At 38.4% G+C, this 19,641-nt stretch overlaps 1 protein-coding gene across 1 annotated transcript; it reads right to left on the bottom strand.

The window, feature by feature from the left end:
- Positions 1 to 11,987: 11,987 nt before the first annotated feature.
- On the bottom strand, positions 11,988 to 14,883 carry LOC107712345 (E3 ubiquitin/ISG15 ligase TRIM25-like). The gene is made up of 6 exons (XM_016517572.1): positions 14,380 to 14,883; positions 13,412 to 13,507; positions 13,065 to 13,298; positions 12,828 to 12,987; positions 12,575 to 12,619; positions 11,988 to 12,273 (listed from the first exon to the last, which is right to left on the bottom strand). Exons 1-6 carry the CDS (start codon positions 14,881 to 14,883, stop codon positions 12,134 to 12,136), a joined length of 1,179 nt encoding a protein of 392 aa, XP_016373058.1. The 3' UTR covers positions 11,988 to 12,133.
- Positions 14,884 to 19,641: the final 4,758 nt, after the last annotated feature.

The following is a 19,641-nucleotide window of genomic DNA, read 5'->3' as shown; positions in this document are numbered from 1 at the left end:
TTATGGGTCTGTCACGTGATGAACGAACGACTCGGAAAAACCCGAAGACTCGAACCAGGTGAACTACTTGACTAATTCCAGTACGGAACCTATAGGATGTTGCGCATGCGCGACTGACCGAATCACTCCCCGAGACGACTCGTTCTTCCCGAGTCACATTAAAGATTCGTTCAAAACGAACGAATCGTTCAAGAACGACCCAACACTACAAAGGGTGACGACGGAGAAAAGTCGAAAAGAAGGGCGATGGAGAGGAGGATGGAGCGATAGGAACGGGGATATGTTTAGAGCAGCGTTACCCCACCGTTTCTTGCTGCCTCACGTGAGGCTAAATTTAGATTGGCTGTTGGCGACAGAGACCAGCACGGAATACAAAACAGTTCAGACACAGACAGACAGACAGAGAGAGAGAGAGAGAGAGAGACAGACAGACAGAGAGAGAGAGAGAGACTCCAGCACATACTCGTTCATTAAAACGAGCTCATCAGGGTCGGACTGAGCAATATGGAAGTGAACCATCAAAACAAGATGTCACAGACGCTAGGTGTGGGCGTTTTCATATTTAGTGCAGTGTAATAGTCATTTAACAGGGTGACTGACTGTGTGTGGTCCTAACTGTCGCTGTAAGTAACGTCTTCATTTACTGTATATCCTTCTGTAAGACCTATGCTGTCTGCCTCTCTCCCTTCTCTCACGTGGCTCATTGTTTCACTGCATCAAACTGAATTTGTGCTTGTTGAATTTTGAGTGTTGGTTGCACTCAGTAATTTTGGTAATTAAAAAAGTTAAATAGGCCTACATAAAGAAATGAACTGTACTTATTGACTGCTTGACCATTTTAAAAATGTCATTAAAATTTTCAGTAATATTAGGCCTAGATGAAAATTTGAGGCCTATAGAGAACAGCTATGTTAACATAACATGACCAACATTTGTCAAACAGTGACTGGTTATTACTACTAACAATACTATAAAATAATAATAATGATAATTTGTGCTTGGTACGTACAGCAGTATGTGCAAATCATAAGTTCAGTTACATAGACAAACCAAACAATAGACTATAACAACACAGTATATTAAATATAGTCTACAATTACTGGTACTACTGAAGCAAATAAAATCACTAGTTTTAATTTCTGTATGGATGTTTGAGTTCTGTTTTTTTCTTCATCAATTTTTCAGTTTTTTTTGCAGTGCACAGTTGAAAGTCATGCAGATTTTTCATTAAACAAATGAGAAAAAAAATAGATATTATTAAGATATTCCTGCAATGTCACAAAAGCCTGGTTCTGAAACTGCAAAAAATGTGATATTTATAGCTGTACCATAAACAGGCCTAAAGTGACCTAAAGACTAAAGGAGATAAGTATTCAACACGATGTGCTTCATGTCACATTTTCTATGGGAAGCACACAGACCCTTAACATAAAATACAAAAAGGGTGACAACTGACTAACCAGTCAACAGTCAGCTCAACAATCTATGCTGATCTTATGCTGCTGCTGCTGCTGTTCCCATAAGTTTAATTTCCTGTAGAGCATGGCTAGGCCTTGCTGCTTCCATTAACCTTGGCACAAACAGAACTTAGGCAGGGGCTTTTCTGACTGAGTTTGTTATGGAAGTGCAGTATTTGCTGATTGAGCGCAATCCTGTGTGAGAATCATCATTTACCCTCTGTTCCTTACAAGCAATGATGATCAAGGACAAATATGTATCATTTAATGCAGTGCTTCTCAGCTGGTTTTGCATCAGGCCCATTTTGCAAGTTGTGATCACTGTACATATAAAAGTAAACAAACATTAATAAGTAATTGTATTATGATAGATATTTATTTATGGAGCCAATACTTTCCCACATATCAAATACATTATTGTGATCACAAACTATGTCAATCCTGCATTAGAAACGAGCGTGGTGAGGAATAGTTCTGAAAAACAATAAAAATGGGAAGACTGCTTGCTTTTAAAAGTTTAAAAGTGTATTATGCCATCCATAATGTTACATTATTACAGCAGACCAGCCCGTCTGGCACCAACAACCATTCCACGTTCAAAGTCACTTAAATCCCCTTTCTTCCCCATTCTGATGCTCGGTTTGCACTTCAGCAAGTCGTCTTCACCACATCTAGATGCCTAAATGCTTTGAGTTGCTGCCATGTGATTGGCTGATTAGCAATTTGTGTTACCAAGCAATTGAACAGGTGTACCTAATAAAGTGGCCGGTGAGTGTATGTAGTTTGAATATAGCAAATTACTAAATCCATTACGACTTACTGAAAACCACTGGTATAATGTATATGAGAAGATATATAACATCAGGAATTTAGAATCATATTTATTTGTACATGGGAAAATGTTTTAGAATGTTGTGTGTACAAAGTTTTAATCAACTTTTTGTATAAAAAAAAATGTCCATAGTGGTGTGACATTTCACAAGAATTATAGTTATTGGGGGAGCTTATTGATATAACAGGCAAACACAATTTGACTACAAGTCAAAGACGAATTCTGTAAAATATTACAAAACATCATTAAAATATTTCATATAAGACTTTGAATAAACTGTCAAGACCAAAATAAGTAAGGCTTTGTTTTAGGGTAGAGATGAAATCATTCCTAAATTTCTGTTTGATAATGCATTATGTATCATGTATTAAATATGTAAATGTAATACTTGTGGTAGGGACCTAACTTTATTCTAATTTATGATACTAAAATACTCTGTGTAAAATAATATTTTCAAGAAAACAAAATCTAATTTTATAATAACTTCCTTTCACCACATCAGGCAAACTGAACTGTTTAGAGCAGTTTTAAGTCCTGGAAGACAAATAAGACTCGTGTTAACTACTTCTAAATAGCCTACAGATACCCATAGGAATGGACCCATTACAATACTTTTTTTTTCTTCTAAATAATCAAATAAAAGTCTTCATTATTAAACAGCCATCTCACTATTAGCAACCCATTCCTAAATGAAATATCAAAGAGCTGAGATTTACATTGTTCCATACAGTTGTTATAAATAAAAATCTTTGGGAGATAATGGTTTTGTAAATAAAAATAAAAACATACAAATAAGAAGGCTCTCTTTATTTATCCACAGAAATGGATAGCTTCTTTTCACTTCTTGCTAGTGATAAGTCGTTATTCGCGCTGTCGCGTGCAGCTTACCTGAGCTGTGAAGATTCACCCTCCCAAGCTGTGACAGTGCACTCTGCACTGCCATCAGGACAGATATATATTGGATTTATTTTTCTTCATCACTTAAGTACATACTAAATAAATGTGAGAGCGTGCTTGCTAAAAGTCAATGGGATGGGGTCAGGTGTGAGTGTAATCAGCATCAGGTACGGGATGATGGAAAATATGACTCAGCCCCTCTGCGTGTTCAAAAAAGCCACGCATCAGCGGCTGCTGGCGCTCCACCAACAAAGAAAAAGACTTCGGAATCAGAACATTTTCTGTCGAAGACTGTTGCTACTCTGTCTTCAGAAATGGCACAGCTGAAATGTCTTCTTCAAACTCTACAACTTTCAGTACCAGCCATGCCTGCAGACAACACAAGAAGATGAGAGTGTTCTTCAACATCCAGATCTGCATGCCATTTCAATGAGTGCATCTAATTCGCATTTCCATCATGAAGACATGACCAAACCTGTCATGCAACCCCACCAACAGGATGTTTTTTCCAGCCTGTCTGCTGCAGGTGGATCAAGTGGTGAGTCTGTGCATTCATCGGGGGTAGGCCCATCTTCTCCAGACTGTTTTAAAGATAGCAGTGGCTCATTTGGGGCTTGACAAATCACCTGTTCAGACCAACGTGTTTTTCAGGCAAACCTCTGATGCTAATGCATTTACCAATGCCAGCTGCTGCTTGCTGGCAACACCACCTTAGGCTGCATTTTCACTGGCACAAAAAAAATCAGATTTTTTGCTCACATCTGAAACAGATCGGAATTTGTTGCACATGTGTAAACACAAAAATCCGCACGAGATCTGATTTTTTCGTATCCGATCTGAGTCACTTCCAAATGTGGTTTTAAATCAGATACATATCTGATATCTAGACATCCGACCTACGTCTTAACACATCCGATTCCCCGCAGAACTCCCAATGCAAGGGCGACACGTTTGCCCATAAAGATTGTGTTTTAATGCCAGTGTGCTGTATGCGCTCACATTTTATTGATATGGAAACTTTATATAGGTAAGAATTTGTACATTCAGCTGGTTTTCAACCCCTGCCCTGTGAATTTTGTAAATACAACAGCTAAAAGCTACATTATATTTGCAATGAGATGATTACTTGCCAGTTTTTGTAATTAAACCAACAAGCTTCACTTGTTCGTAAGCTTCACACTTGCTCGCACATTCTCTCTCTCTCTCTCTCTTTCTCTCGTTAATTCATTCATTCAATTCATTTCAATAAATATCATCTTGGCCTCTAATTCTACCTCTAAGGAGCTTTAGATAAAATAGCCTAACAAATGAAAATTACCGTTATTTTCCATCATTTATACATCCAGTCAGATTTTGTGCTGCAAAACATCCATGACAGCCATTGTCCATGCTGGCAAATAATAATGGCCACTCAATGTGAATTATATAAATAACTTTAATAGCACAGCCATTCAAAAACCGAGGGTCTACCATGTGCATAGTAAAGCGATAACTGCAGACAATCATTTTGGGCGGGAATTAATTTAAACATATATCGGATACCAGTTGTGTCTAAAGTGAATGCAAACAGATGGGCAAAAAATCGGATATGGTCAAAAGACCGGATCTGTGCATTAAGACTTACAGTGTAAATGCAGCCTTAGAGTCATCGAATGCAGACCCTTCAGTACTTCAAGTTTCTCCAGACTGCTCTATTGGCTATGGGACATGTGACTTGTGATCTTGGAACACGCTCAGCGACACTTCTAACAGCTCGGTGCCAGGTATGGCTTGCTCAGGCAAGATTGCCTGAACATTGTAAGAAGACGCTGAGGGAACTCAATTGTGCCGGGACATCTTTTTGGCCCCAATGTCTCTGAGGTATTAGAGAAGAGAATGATGTTGTCCGAAGCCACACGACAGCTGACTCAGGCCCCACGGGCACCCTCTTTTAGGATGCCACTGGTACCGTTCTCCACACCACCACAATACTTCTCAACCTCAGATAACACAATGACAAAGAGTGGCTGAAGAGGCCCAGGGATGTCGCCCTTTTCACTGTCACCACCGGCGGGACCACGGCAGCACCCCCACACATGTACAAAAACCATGAATTTCTCAGGCGGTCGTTTCTCAGTGCAACATCTAGATTACTGGAGAATGTCAGTCTCCGACCCCTGGGTTCTGGCAACTGTGAGAAGGGGATACACTTTGCAGTTCTGACGCCGGCCTCCCAAGTTTTCAGGAATCCTTCCGACAGTTGTCAAGTTTCCGACCAGTTCTATGTCCCTGTCACTAGAAATTTGTTCACTGTTGCAGAAAGGAGCCATAGAAAATGTCCCTCCCCTCAGTCAGAAGGACGGGTTTTACTCCGCATACTTCCTCGTTCTGAAGAAGGACAGAGGTTTTCGGCCAGTTCTAGATCTGCACCTCTTAAATGTGTTCCTAAAGTTTCTTCCTTTTCGTATGTTACGCACATTCGACGTTCTTCGGTCTGTGATGGAAGGAGACTGGTTTGTGAGTGTGGTCTTGAAGGATGCATACTTTCATGTCCCCATTGCTCCCCACCACAGGAAGTTCCTAAGATTCAGCTTTCAGGACCAAACATACCAGTTCAAAGTTCTGCCATTTGCTCTCTCTCTGGCCCCTCGTGTATTTACAAGATGCATGATTGCAGCCCTCTCCTCTCTGGTCCAAAGTCATGAGGATCCTTCCCTATTTAGACGATTGGTTGCTTTGTGCCCCAACAAGGCAACATGCTCTACACAACACCAGGATTTTGCTGGGACATATTCAGAGACTGGGTCTTACTGTGAATGAAATAAAGAGGCATTTGGTTCCAGTACAGTCCATAACGTTCATCGGCATGACATTCAACTCTCTCACAATGTCTGCCACACTGTCACATGCTTGGACAGACAGAATTCGTCACATACTGACCCGTTTCCGACTGGGGTCAAAAATTCCTCCAAAATTGTTTTGTTCTTTTGTGCAGTGGCTCAGGAGATGAGTCTTAGAGTCTGTAAAAACATCAACAAGCTGAAAAAAGTTTTTCTTAGGTAGTGTAATCTTGTTAAAAGAGACTTCATAAAACTGGTATTGAAAAAAGTATCATTCAGGAACCGGTATCGAAGTCAAGGTATCTGTATCGTTATCGATATCGAAAAATTTTGAAAGATACCAGCCGTTGGTCACCAAAGGAAACCTTGGGGCATATCATTGTCCTGGAATTGAAAGCAGTGTGCCTAGCGCTACAACACAAATGCACTGATGCAGTGACCAAATATATCTGCAAAGAAATGGTGTCTTTCTACACGGTTGAAAAACAATCTTTCAAAGACCTCATAACCACACTCGACAGCCAGTATGAATTGCCCGGGCGTTCATATTTCTCCAAAACAGCTATCCCACATGCCTACAACCATGTCCGGAGTGAGCTGCAACAGGCTATTTCTACAGTCTAGCATTTTTCACTCACAACAGACATGTGGTTTGTTGTGAGTGAAACAGACGAGCACATAAATAACACCTTACATATCACTGACTTTCCATTTTATTGACACGGAATGGACACTGGTGTAAAAATTCCTGCAAACAAGTTTTTTGCCAGAGGACCACACTGCCGCTAACTTGGCCGATGCTTTGCAGGAGGCTCTGCATGACTGGGGATTAGAAGAGAATAAAGTGTCTTGTGTCACGACGGACAGTGGAACCAAATTTAAAGCGGCTGTTCGTAATTTAGGCTGGCCCTGGTTAAGCTGCTTTGGGCACAACCTGAACCTAGCTGTGTCCAACACTATTGAGAAGATGGAGAAAGCCCACACAGACCATGACCTAGCAGTTTGTCGTACAATAAACTGCATGTTCTCTCACAGCTGGAGAAGGAGAAGGCAGCTGCAGAAAGCCCAAGTTGAGCTTGGCCTCCCAGAGCACTTGCTGGTGACAGTAAGTTTATTATTAGTTCTTCTATTGTATAGTAAATAAAGTATAATAAAACCATACGATTATAAAACACTAAAAGGTAGTTTACTTTAAAAGATATTTGGCAGAAAAACAAATGTTTTTGTTTTGCTTTGTAGAACAGCTTAAAGAGAAAGTTTGATATTTTCTTGTTCTTGAGACACATTTACATGATTTAATATCATTTATAATAAATCCTAAACAAATTAAATGTTTGATGCCTTTTTACTTCGACGTATGAATAGTATTTAGGCTATAATACCACAGCTTATGCATTTTTTAATTATTATTTTGAATGATGATGATAATAATAATAATATATTTATTTTCTCCCTGAGGATTGTGCAACTCGCTGGGGCTCCAAGCAGAAAATGATTGATAGGATGCTAGAGCAGAGGCCAGCCATCAATCGAGTTCTTTCTGATGACCATAAAGCGTAAATGTGAACATCACATGGTAAGACAAAGATGTGTTGTGATCGTTGAACAAAGCGTTAAAGCCAATGAGCAAGTTCACAGACAAGAATTATGTAACCATGCCATCTCTTCTCCCTGTGCTGCATCTCATTAAAGAGGACACATCGGCCCCATCGGATGAGGATGGACAACTGACAGCCAAACTGAAAGCCAGCATCATATAAATTTTAGACGAGAAAACTGAAGCTCTGCCAGAAGCAAGCCGGCAGCTTATGCGCAAGGCAACATTCCTGGACCTGCGCTACCGGGGTGACTACGACCTGAATGTTGAGGAGACCAAGAGGATGATAGAGGAAGAAGCAGTTATCCTCGGTAGGAGAGCGCAGTCAGTGCACCCATTAAGAGAAGAAAATGAGGAAAAAAAAAAAAAAAACTTTAGCAAGTTTATTAAGAAGAAAAGCAGGCACTGACTATTCCAGAAAAAGTGGTGACGGAAATCGCCATCTATGCTCAGGAGTCCCCCATTAACGCAGAGCAGGATCCTCTCATCTGGTGGAAAGAGAATCAAAATAGGTTCCCCTGTTGGCAAAAGGAGACAGAAATATCTTTGCGTGTGTGCAACAAGCTGTACATCCAAGAGGGTGTTCAGCACGATGGGGAACATGGTCACCCCAACAAGATCCCATCTTAAGCCAGAGAGGGTCAACATGTTGGGTTTCCTGACAAAGAACATAGACTATGCAAATACTGTCACTAAAAGCCAATTTATAGTTGTATTTCCTTTTTGTTTTAATTTTGAAAAGACTGTTGACTTTTGCCATTTATAAGGTGATTTTGGAAGTTTTTTTTAACATTTTGTTTCTTTGGTTCAACAGTTTGCTGATTTTCAGGTTTTTTCAGCCTATAGCATGGTGTATTTTAATTGTTTTTTTGTTTTTTTAAAATAAAAGTTTTATGTTTAATATAAGTGAGTTTATCGTTTGTTATTGTCCATTCAAGCAATTGACACCGAAATGCCGCTAATTCGAAAGCGCACGGGCATTTATAAGCTATTTAAAAGTGAAGGAAAGCGAGGATAAGAGGGAAAACTCCAACAAACACAAGCAGCACCCCCCTCCCCGTACCGTCCGGTTATACCGGTATTACCGGTGTTGTCACACGTTGATTAACCAGTGGGAATATTTCCTCACCATCACAAGGGCAGGTTATCTTTCAGCTTAAGCCTTGAAATAGTTTTCAGATTTAGAGGCGTGTCCAAAAAAGAGTGTTTTATAGGATGTAACTTCATTGGCTGGTTGCATAAAATGCTTAGACTAGTCTAAGTTATAGTCTAAGTTACATCAGTTACATAAAAACATAGATTGGTCTAATTTGAATCTGAAAAGTAAGACTGATTACCACGTGGTTAACTGCTAGTTAGTCAAAGCATAGATTGTCTTACTATTGGGAGATGAGAGGGTCTATATTACTTACTATTGGAGAAAGCGTAACGGTCAACTTGGATCATGTGATCAGTGACTTCTCTTATAAAACTGCATTTTTTCCCCGGTGTAAACTCTAAAAATCTTTAAATCAAAACATTTTGAAGATTAGCCTATAGGCTGTCGATTCATTAATGATAAGCTGTTTCCTAAAAAGCTGTTTATTCAACGTAGTGAAGCCTCTCCTCCATTGACATCCATTTAAAAAAATGGCCTCTGGTCTCCTTTCTCACATACCGCCAAAGCGGAAGAGTTAGCAGTAGCCGTTACGCTTTTTTGGCTAAAGGTTGTAGGCTTGCCTTCTAGTGGCTTTGGTCAAAGTTCTTAAAGGCACAATATGTAAGTTTTCGCCTCTAGAGGTCGCATTTTCAAAACAATAACAAAGGCAAAGCTTGATGATGCTATGAAGGGGAGTGGAACGGTGGGAGTTGTCATTTTCAAAATCCAGAGATGTATGGAATTCACGAAACTTGTTCACGGATGAGATTAACCATTTTTTTTTATTATCTGTATGTTTGTTTTTTTATTATCACACTATTTTGTCATCATAACGAATTAGCTGCAAGGAACGTCAAATTTAAAGCTAGCCTGTTACTGATATGTGACTATTTGTCAAATAATTTGGTGTATAAAACAATCATACTTAAAGTAAATTTGAACAAATCCACAGTATTTGCAAGCAATGGTTTAATATTTTTGTGCAACACATACTGTATTTAATTACACTGCCACATACTTGTTCACCAGACTAAAAAAACATTTGCCACATCATTGTATGTTCTAACATGTATTGATAAAAAGCTAAAGTGATTGACGACCAACAGACCAACTATATAGCTTGCGAAAAACAGTCGACCCTTCAAAGCTCTCACTCCGGAGGGTAAACCCTTTGAAGGGATTAGGGCATAGGGATGAGCCCTTCCTTATGGAACGCAGGGAGTATGTGAGGCGAGTAGTACGTCCGAATTCATAGTATTCGAAAAACACGACCTACTACTTCCGCCCGAATTCCGTAGCATGCATATGATGGACACTTTGCCATGAGGCCACGGGAGAGGAGTCATCATATTCGAAAATGGCACAACAGCCGCGTAAGTATCTTAGGGAAAATCGTTGTTCATTGTGGTTAAATTGTACTTGTTTAACATAATCCAAGTAAACGACTGACTTGTTGAAGGTTTACACAATGTAAACCGATGAGACGGTTTTGTGAATTGAGTGTAAAAAAGATGTTTAATCATTATTACCGATCAGATGGAGTTAACCTCAATGCAGGTGCATCAGCTTGTTATACTCCAGGACGCGGACTACTTGTATTTATACTACTGAAAATGTATGCTGGTGGTCCGCTTGGCGGACGTGTTCCACACATGCGCAGTAGTCGATCGGATTGAACAGTAAAAACAGAAACAGTCCATGCAGTAGGAAGAGCTGCTTTGTCTGCTGTACTTAGCTAATTCACAGAAAAAATAAGAAAAGGCGGAGCGCATGTTCCAGCGCATGCGCAGTTGGTGCTTTTGTAGCCTACTGTCAGCGCATACTTATGCGCGGTCAAAAAAATGGGAGGCATGCGGATGTTTGGCCTGAGCCTCCGCGAAACCCTCCGATGAAGATTTGCGGACTCTTGCGCAAGAAGAGAATATAAGAGGCTTAACGCAGTCAATCCCATTACAGATTTACTAACTACAGTAGGTGACAAAGAACTGCTTAACATTACACCATTGCATACTGCGTCATCTAACAACACCTATTACAATAGTAATTATAATACAAAATATGCTGTAATTCTGTTCCAATCATCTGTACATGACTATTACTTGTACAATAAATAATATATATTTGCTTACCAGTCTATTAAAACACATTAAAACACATAAGTTTGTCGCGAAGCACTCTCCATCTCGAAAACGCCACACCGATATTGATCCTTGTTTTATTTCTCCGTTTGTACCAAAGGCTCCTTGCCTCAGTTTATTTACGTTTACGTTTTTTTTTCGATTTTCTGTAGGCTACTCGCCAATGAATAGTCGTGATCCATTGATGATGATTGAACGACACAACAGCGGCACACTAGTGTAATGAGTGGGATGTTTAGTCCACTAGGTGGCAGTAATGGATTGTATAAAGTCAAGTGCATTTGCTAAGGAGTGGTGTGGTAATTTATAGATGATGAATGTTCCACGTGGAATAAAGAGGCCAGCACCAGTAATACCTCTTGATATTGGTTTCTTGTCTGGTTATTGAATAATACAACTAGATGCTGTATAACGCGTAAAACAATGGAAAAGTAGCGCAGTGGAATGAAAAACGACCCCTTCAAAGACGCAGACAGTAAAGTAAAGTTAATGTTTTCAAGTCAGTGTCCCTACTGGTACAGGTTGTAACTAGAAATACCTCTATGTAAGATTTTGTAAGATAACAGAAGGTGTGAATCGATTTACGATTCAACCGGATTCATTCAGACAGTTCACTCACAGGCTGAATTTGCATTGGTTTCTCAAGTAAAACTGCATAGTCTCAGGCGAGATACTGCATGACTGGATATTTTATAACACGAAGAACTGGAGAACGTGAAATAAATCTTTATTAACCACACACCAAACAGGCTATATGTACTTCAGATACATTAATAAGCGGACAAAACATTTATCTAAATCAGGCATGCCAATCCTGTTCCTGGAGATCTACGTACCTGAAGAGTTCAATTCTAACCCTGCTCCAGCACACCTGTCTGTAATTATAAAGTGCTCCTGAAGATCTTAATTAGCTGGTTCACTCGTGTTTGATCAGGGATAGAGGTTGAACAGAAGGAATATATAAATATATACTTAATATAATGTTTTAAAAACTTATACCAATACTATACCAAATCTGTAGATACATAATTTTATACTTGGATATATTAACACCATAAGATTTAATTCAAATAATTATAATAATCAAATAATTTAATTCAAAATCGGTCTATAGTAGAGATTGCAGATTTACAAAGAAAAATAAGAATATAATAGGGATTTTTTTTTTTGTCTTTGTGTTGATTCAAAAACAAAGTGGTGCTGTGGAGGGTCTGACACATGATCCTGGCAATGCGGAGGGTCTGGGCTGTGACCCTTATTCTATGAAATGCCAATATTTTGAATCCGACAAGGATCTGTATCTTGACAATTCCTTTGGGGGACGTCTTGGTAATGGCGTTGGGTGGAAACTGGGTGGTGGCCCTGGCATTGTGGCCCTGGACCGTGGCTGTGGTGCTGTAGAGGAAAGCAAAGATACTAATGTGTCACTGTCAAACAGTCAAGGAATAATAAAAGCTTTAAAAACAAACCCCTGATATAGTTCTTCAGTGAAATTGTGACACTGAAGAAATCAAAGTTTTAGATTTACTCCCAACTGGGACAGCAAGCGTGTACCAGCTAGTTTAGAATAGTGTACAGCTTAATGCATGTGAAGGATCTGATTAATCACATGATGAAAGAAATGTTGCATGAGCTACCTGAATATAATGGCGGAATCAAACATCACTGTGTGTGCATTTTATTAGATGAGACTTACATTTTATGCTCTCCTCAGAAGTGGAAATGATCTTAAAGTTTTGCACTATGGAAACCAACAGACATTTAAAGTATTATTTTTTACATAAAGAGAAAACTCACATATAAAGTAATGTGTAAAAGCCTCGTTATATGCTTTACATTAGTTTTAAGATGGTTGTCTCAGTTGGAAACATCAGTTTTAGATTTCCAAACATTCCTTTTGCAAATATTACATGATGCACCTCTAATTTTGAACATCTCCAGGAATTTACCTCTATTAGATATCATTTCTGTCAATTCTTTGCAGACTTCCTCAAGTTTATTTTTTAGCAGAAGGACAGATTTTCCCACATCGTCATATAAGAGGTGAGAATTGGCTGTGATTCTGGGCACATCAGTAGTTTGTGGAGGATCAGAGCAAGACTCAAAGCTCTACAGGAAAAAATCAAACAAACATTAAAATAAAGACACCTCTAGATCACTGTCCTGCTTTTCTCAAGCTCTCTTACCAGAAGAAAATGGATGTGATCATCTGTTTGTAAAAGCTGCTCCAGTTCAGTGTCTCTCCTCCTCATGTCATCAATCTCCTGCTCCAGTTGCTTCATGAGTATTTCAGTTTGACTCACTGCAGCTTTTTCCTGATCTCTGATCAGCTGTGTGATCTCGGAGTGGCTTCTCTCAATGGAGCGGATCAGTTCAGTAAAGTTCCTCTCAGTGTCTTGCACAGCTTTCTCTGCAGAGTGCTGTTAGGACACATTACACAGTGATCTTCAGTGGGACTGGAAGTGCACTGGGATCACTGATTGGAAGAGAGTATTAACTGACCATGAAACTTTTCCACCAGTTGGCAACTCACCTTATGAGTCTTCACAACCTCTCTCAGCTCCTGAAGATCTTTCTCTCTCTGCTGGATTCTCTCCTGGAAGTCTCTTTGAGTTTGTTCCAGATGTTTCTATTGAACACAGAAATAACTTTAAGCTAAGAAGTGTTGTTTTCTGAATGAAATCAGTTCTCTTTTTTTTACGGAATAAAGAGGAGTTCTTTCTTTGATCCACTCAATGCAAGAAATGCGAGTTCCGCACAGATGTAGCAGGAATGCCTGCATCTGAGGTTGTGCAGTATTAACTTCTGAGCAATTCAGACCGAGAAATTACTTCAGGAAAGGCAACTTTAGGAAGCACCAAAAATGTGGCCAAAATACGAACAGAAACCATTACTTTAACAGATCCGATAACAGAATGTCATGCAGCATAATTTATTATACAAATAAATGCTGAGCCAGGCATGGTTTAGCCAGCATCTGACAGTAACCGTATTTACCCAACAGCCATTATTTACACATTCATTATGGGGAAGGTGAGGGGAAATATCCAGTAGATATTACAATTATTTAGGGAGAAAGTATATGTTGCGAATTTTTTATTTCAGTGCATACCTGAGACTATTTCAAAAGACTTGTTTCACTAAGCTAAAGTAAAACGTAAATCATATCAGTAAAACGTTAATCACATCAGAGATTAATACATAACATAGACTATTTATAAATAGTCCATGTTTAGACCATGTTTGTTGTGCATAACTTTATTAACATTCATGAACCAAGATTTGGCCATTTTGTAATGTCATCAGCACCCTGTCCCATAGCTTTCTCCTATATTTCCGCCTCCTATTGCTAGCTAAAAAGTGCCTCGTATTGGTGTACAAATATTAATATTTCTCAAACTAGAAAAAAGTGAGTGAAGCAGTTATTACATATCATTTATAATGAAAAAGAAATAACATCTTAAAATAACAACAATAACCAATAGTAATTTTTGTATTTACCTGTTTCTCTGTCCTCTCATCTATAGCCGTTACGGTGTTGTGGGTTTTGTGTGTATTTACTGCACACAAATAACAAATATAGAGCTGGTCAGTCCGGCAGTAGATTTCCAGTTGTTTATGATGTTGAGGACAGATCATCTGCTGCTGTCGCCCAGTGGCATCCATCACTTTGTGTGGTTTGTTTGAGCGAAATTCTTCATGACGGTCAAAAGGAGTCTGACAGGAGGCACCAGCAGGAACAGCAGTTTGTAGTTTAGTCTTCTTCAGGTTCTCCACCAGTTGATCAAACACCACATTCTTACATAAGGCAGGTCTTGGACTGAAGATCTTTCTGCACTGAGGACATTTGTAAAGTCCCCTCTGATTCTCCTGATTCCACCAGCCTGTAATACAGTTCATACAGTAACTGTGTCCACAGGGAATGGTCACTGGATTCTTCAGTAGATCCAGACACACTGAACAGGTGAACTGGTCCTGTCCCACTGAAACATTGGCTTCTGCCATGTCACTGCGTATGAACACTGACCAAACAACTCAAACAACAGCTCGACAATAACTAACGCTGCATGCAGCTTCTTTGTGCTAAATAGCTGAAATAGTTTCCGCGTTCTGTTTACTGTAAAATGTTCAGGAAGAAAAAAAAAACTGGTTTGATGGGAACTGGTTTCAGGGAATTTGAAAGTTTTTTTGTATCACAAGTGAAACTGTGAAACTGAGTTAGAGGCAGTCACTCCAAAACACTGTTTTCAAACCATGATGACCTCACATCTGCAAAAGTTGGCCAGTGAATTTTGATTTGAGCTAATTATTTATTTATTTAACATGTCCGTGTGAGAAATATTTACAATATATTTTGTAGATGCAATTTTTTAGCCAGCAGCCTATTAATAAAATGATCTAGGTTATTACCCAGACTTTCAAGGTCATGGTTTGGCTGGTTAATTTCAGAAAGTTATCATGCTGGTAGATGCTTTAACCAGAGCCCCAGTTATGTAGGCCTACAATGACAATGACAAAGATTTCAGAACTATGATGACTGATCCAAATTAATCACTTTTTAAAGTCGGTTCTTTTTAATGAGCAAACACTTCTTGGATGATTCAGAGGACGAGTCTTCAATTTTGAGTAAGTTCAGTAATATAGAAAAAAGTACCATACTTCTGTTTCATATGGGTACGTTTTTTGTTTTTGTTTTTTCACAAAAATGTGAATGTCACACAAATGTATGAATGTAGTGAAAACAGGTCAGACTGCAAAGTGATCATTCCTATGCATGTGTTGTAATTTATTACAATGTATCCAAGAAAAGAAAGAAAAAAAGAAAGAAAGAAAAGGCAAAAAGTAAAGTCACAATTATTTAGTCACAATAATTAGGCTAATTAGAGATCATACTAGCAAAGAGTCTAATGAGTGATCTCTGGTGGCAAACATGTGACATGACACTTGAATAGGTATTATTATACATCATCTTGATTGTTGCTTCTTTTCAGAGCTCATCTTTCAGAGTGTGAATTTAATTATTCACCTGTGGAATCACAGTTATTGAGGAGCTATTAGACTATCGACTTTATTGTGTGCTGTAGCCTATTATATGAAGTTATGTTATTTAAAATTCAAATCAGGCAGTGGACAAACAGCCTCATTTTATTTTATGAAAGTTTGACTATTGTGTCTTTTCACTTTCAAAAGCCTTGGGAAAGCTGCTCCTTCAGGAACCATATCAAAAGATAACATAGACAATCAATATTGTTTATTGCATATGTATCAATATTGAATTAGCCTTTGGAGATTTGCTAGAAAAATGTATATATGTTTACTTTATTCCTGCATGCGAGAATTATAAAGGAAATGACAGCATTGATTATTTGATTAAAGTCCTGAATGCACAGCAAAATATGTATGGAGGACGTCATGGAGGGTTATACAGCATTAGTGTGCAGTGTCTCCATCTAAAGGAAAGAAATAGGCATTACACTGTTCAGCTTACCAAAAGAAACTAAATTTCCTACAGATTTTTTGCAAACAAAAGGACGTTTAGCTTATCACTTTGTGTAAAAACTTTTCATTAAAAAATATTGTGTTTACTGTGTTTTTAGAGACCACGGACTAATTAAACTTTGTTTTAAAAAAAGAAAATTGCATAGACTAATTTTTTTTTTTAAAGCAAACCTATGTTTAATGGTTGAGATGAACTTGCAACATGTATTATTCAGTGAGAGCTTAAGTAATTACTAAAAAGACTCAACTCTGACACTTTAAGTATTAATGAGCAAGTTTTGGAGCTAGTTTGCAGACTATTGTATTATCACTTTTGGTTTGGTAACTGTTGACAACATACAGACCATTATGAAGTTAATATGCAGTCCAATTCTTTTCATTTGAGAAACAATCTTTTCTGAGACTGCAGAGAATAGTAAATCACTGATATCATGACTGTGTTGTGACCCGACGAATGCTGTAGTGAACTAGCTACAGGACAATTTCAAAGGCTGACAGCAGTCATGTCTTATCATGTCCTCCCCAGTAACATAAACCTCAATTTACTCTGGAGGGACGGTTTAGTTAGTCTGTAAATTGCTTTAGATAAAAAGCTTCCACCACATAGTAAGTTATAACCACAGTTTAGATGTTTCCCTTCCTATCTGTCCTTTGCAATGCATACATTAAAAGTCATATCCCAAAAGAAGAAGAAAAAAAAAAGCTAATGGCATTTCCCAGATGTCTTTTGGTTTCCATTTTCACCTTGATCTCCAGTGGTGTATCAGCTGTTAAAGGCACTTTGCCAGCTGGCATTCTTCCAGCAGCCCTAAAAGCCTCGTTTCTGAAAATATGAAATCTAGAGCATTTTGTTTGTAGGACCTTGGAATGACCTTGGATGAAAATGGGATGACATTTTCCTTGAGCTGAGGTCTTGCGTCGAATGATTAGCCTACCTGTTATTAGTTTCTGTGCTACTTACAGTAAGAAAGTCAGAATTTCTTGTTGGAAGGTCATGCTAATTTTATCTGATCTTCATTAAAGCTTTTTCAAGCACTCTATATTATTCAGTCTGAATATGTTACCCCGCATGGAGATATTATCTGTAAGACTGGTGTTCGTTTCAGAAGCTATGTAGATGGTGGTTGATGTGTGATGCTATTTTATGTGTGAAAGTTGTTGAGATCGAAGAGCTGTCTAATCATGTATTTGCATATTGTCAAAAAGTACTGAATTATTTCTAGAATATCAAAGTGAATATCTTAAGTGATCATAGTAGTTCTTCAACCTAAAATTAAAAAGAAAATAAATCCCAAAGTCTTAGTTTAAAATATGAAAATATTTTAGTTACTCTGTAGATACTTATATTCAAATGACAGAGTTACTGGTATGTACAGACAGTATATAGGGAGTTATAGGATGTCCCTATACTGTAAGTTTGAACGCCATGTTGAGGAAGCACAACCAGGAACATATATGCTAAACCAGGAAGAATAGATAACATCGAAAAAATGATAGCTCATTTGATTTGTTCAAGGTTTATAGCAGGTGTGAATAGTAATTAACAATCATTTATCTGAAGGGCGGGGTTGGGTGGGGTTGCTATAAACCAATAAAGCTCGTTTGATTAGAGAGAATAACCACCCCACCCCCATGCTGTCAATTACTGTGTCACACACCCCTCACCACACAACACACTACACCACACCCACCATTTGGGGCGCTATTGGGTCCCTCCTGCACCTACCCGCCACAACCCTGGCAGGGAGCCCAAGTAAATTCCAGCTTCACAGGTTTCCTCAATTCCCTGGGGGTCTGTAGCACTGATCAACACCTGTACCTATAACCCCAGGGTGTCCAACGTAATGTAAAAAATTTCTACCAAATGTGTCTGCAGTCACGCAAGGAGCTGAAGAGAAAACACTCACAGTTGTGCTGTTTACTTCACTTATTTTTGTGGTTATTTCCCATATTGTGGCTAATGAATCAGAAGTCTGGCATATTCAAAGAACTTACTTCCACATTGCAAAATAAGGCGGATTAAAAAAGAAAATGTAGATATTGAAATTATAATGATGTAAATGAGCTTTATTGGAGCAACCCCACCCGACCCCACACTTCACATTAACTTGTTAATCACTGTTTTCACCTGCTATAAACCGTATAGCATAAAGAGAAATAATTTATTTAAAATTATACCATAACATTTTAAAACAAATAAACTGCTTTGCAAAGTACATTAATAACAAACTCAGAACTGAAAATACACTCAAGTGTTGTTGTCTTGTTTTAAAATTCAATACGATCACACCTAAACTGAAGCATCACTGGTCACTGAAGAATCACACAGCAGTTGTGTGTGTGTGTGTGTGTGTGTGTGTGTGTGTTTTAGAGGTGTGTGTGTGTACTGTTTCCGGCCACATAAATATTTATATACATAAAAATAAAAAGACCAAACGGCTGTGAGTAAAGTAATTGCATTTGATCTAATGTTTTCCAGCTTTAGACTGTTTAACAATAGCTACAACAAGTGTTGGGCAGTAACTAGCTAGTTACTGTAATAATATTACTTTTTGCAGTAACTAGTGTAACTAATTACTAATAAGATTTCAGTAATAGTTACAGTTACTTTTGATGCCTCAACCCCTACTGATTTGAAATCCAACAATCCAATAATTCCTAGATTTATTTTCATAATTTTCACGACTCGCACAGGCACATGAAGTCACCAGTGCATCAGGAAAGCTTGGAATATGGAAAAGCTTACATTCAGCAGATATTGCCATATGATTTTGTCATGAGAAAAGGTGATCTGAACACATACAACAACCTTGGAAAAAAATCTTCATGGAATTGTGTATGGGCAGGTTGTTTTAAGTATTGTTAGGGACAGCTGAAGACTGTCCCTAAGAGCTGGAAAACATTAGCTCAAAGGCAAATATATTATGCCACTGACAGCCCCTAGGTCTTCTTAGCATATGCAGTCGGGCCCTTCTCAGCCTCTGGGCCCTATGCACTCTGACCCCATTCCCCCCCGGTTGCTACGCCACTGTATATATAAGTGCTCACAAACTAAAACAAAACAAAACAAAAACGTAGCATTTGTATTTCACATGCACAGTATTTGTCCGGTTCTCTGTATTTCCTTGCATTTGTTGGACATTACTAATAGATGGAGCATTGAGTAAATTAGTTTCATAGCAAAGAGCTCAAAAACATGTTTATCAAAATTATGCTGAAAACGAGCTAAGAATTAATGTTAAAACGTTAAACATTTAAGCACCT

Source organism: Sinocyclocheilus rhinocerous, unplaced genomic scaffold (genome assembly GCF_001515625.1).
Source record: "Sinocyclocheilus rhinocerous isolate Xijiao unplaced genomic scaffold, SAMN03320098_v1.1 scaffold4389, whole genome shotgun sequence".
Classification (NCBI taxonomy): domain Eukaryota; kingdom Metazoa; phylum Chordata; class Actinopteri; order Cypriniformes; family Cyprinidae; genus Sinocyclocheilus; species Sinocyclocheilus rhinocerous.
Note: the sequence above shows the minus strand (reverse complement) of the source record. Positions and strands in the feature narration are given on the sequence as shown.

Coding starts and splice junctions, on each gene's coding strand:
- LOC107712345 (XM_016517572.1), bottom strand. CDS start 14,883: ATGGCAGAAGCCAATGTTTCAGTGGGACAGGACCAGTTCACCTGTTCA. Junction 13,508..14,379: donor ATGAGAGGACAGAGAAACAG/GTAAATACAAAA, acceptor TGTGTTCAATAG/AAACATCTGGAACAAACTCA. Junction 12,988..13,064: donor ATCACATCCATTTTCTTCTG/GTAAGAGAGCTT, acceptor TTTTTCCTGTAG/AGCTTTGAGTCTTGCTCTGA.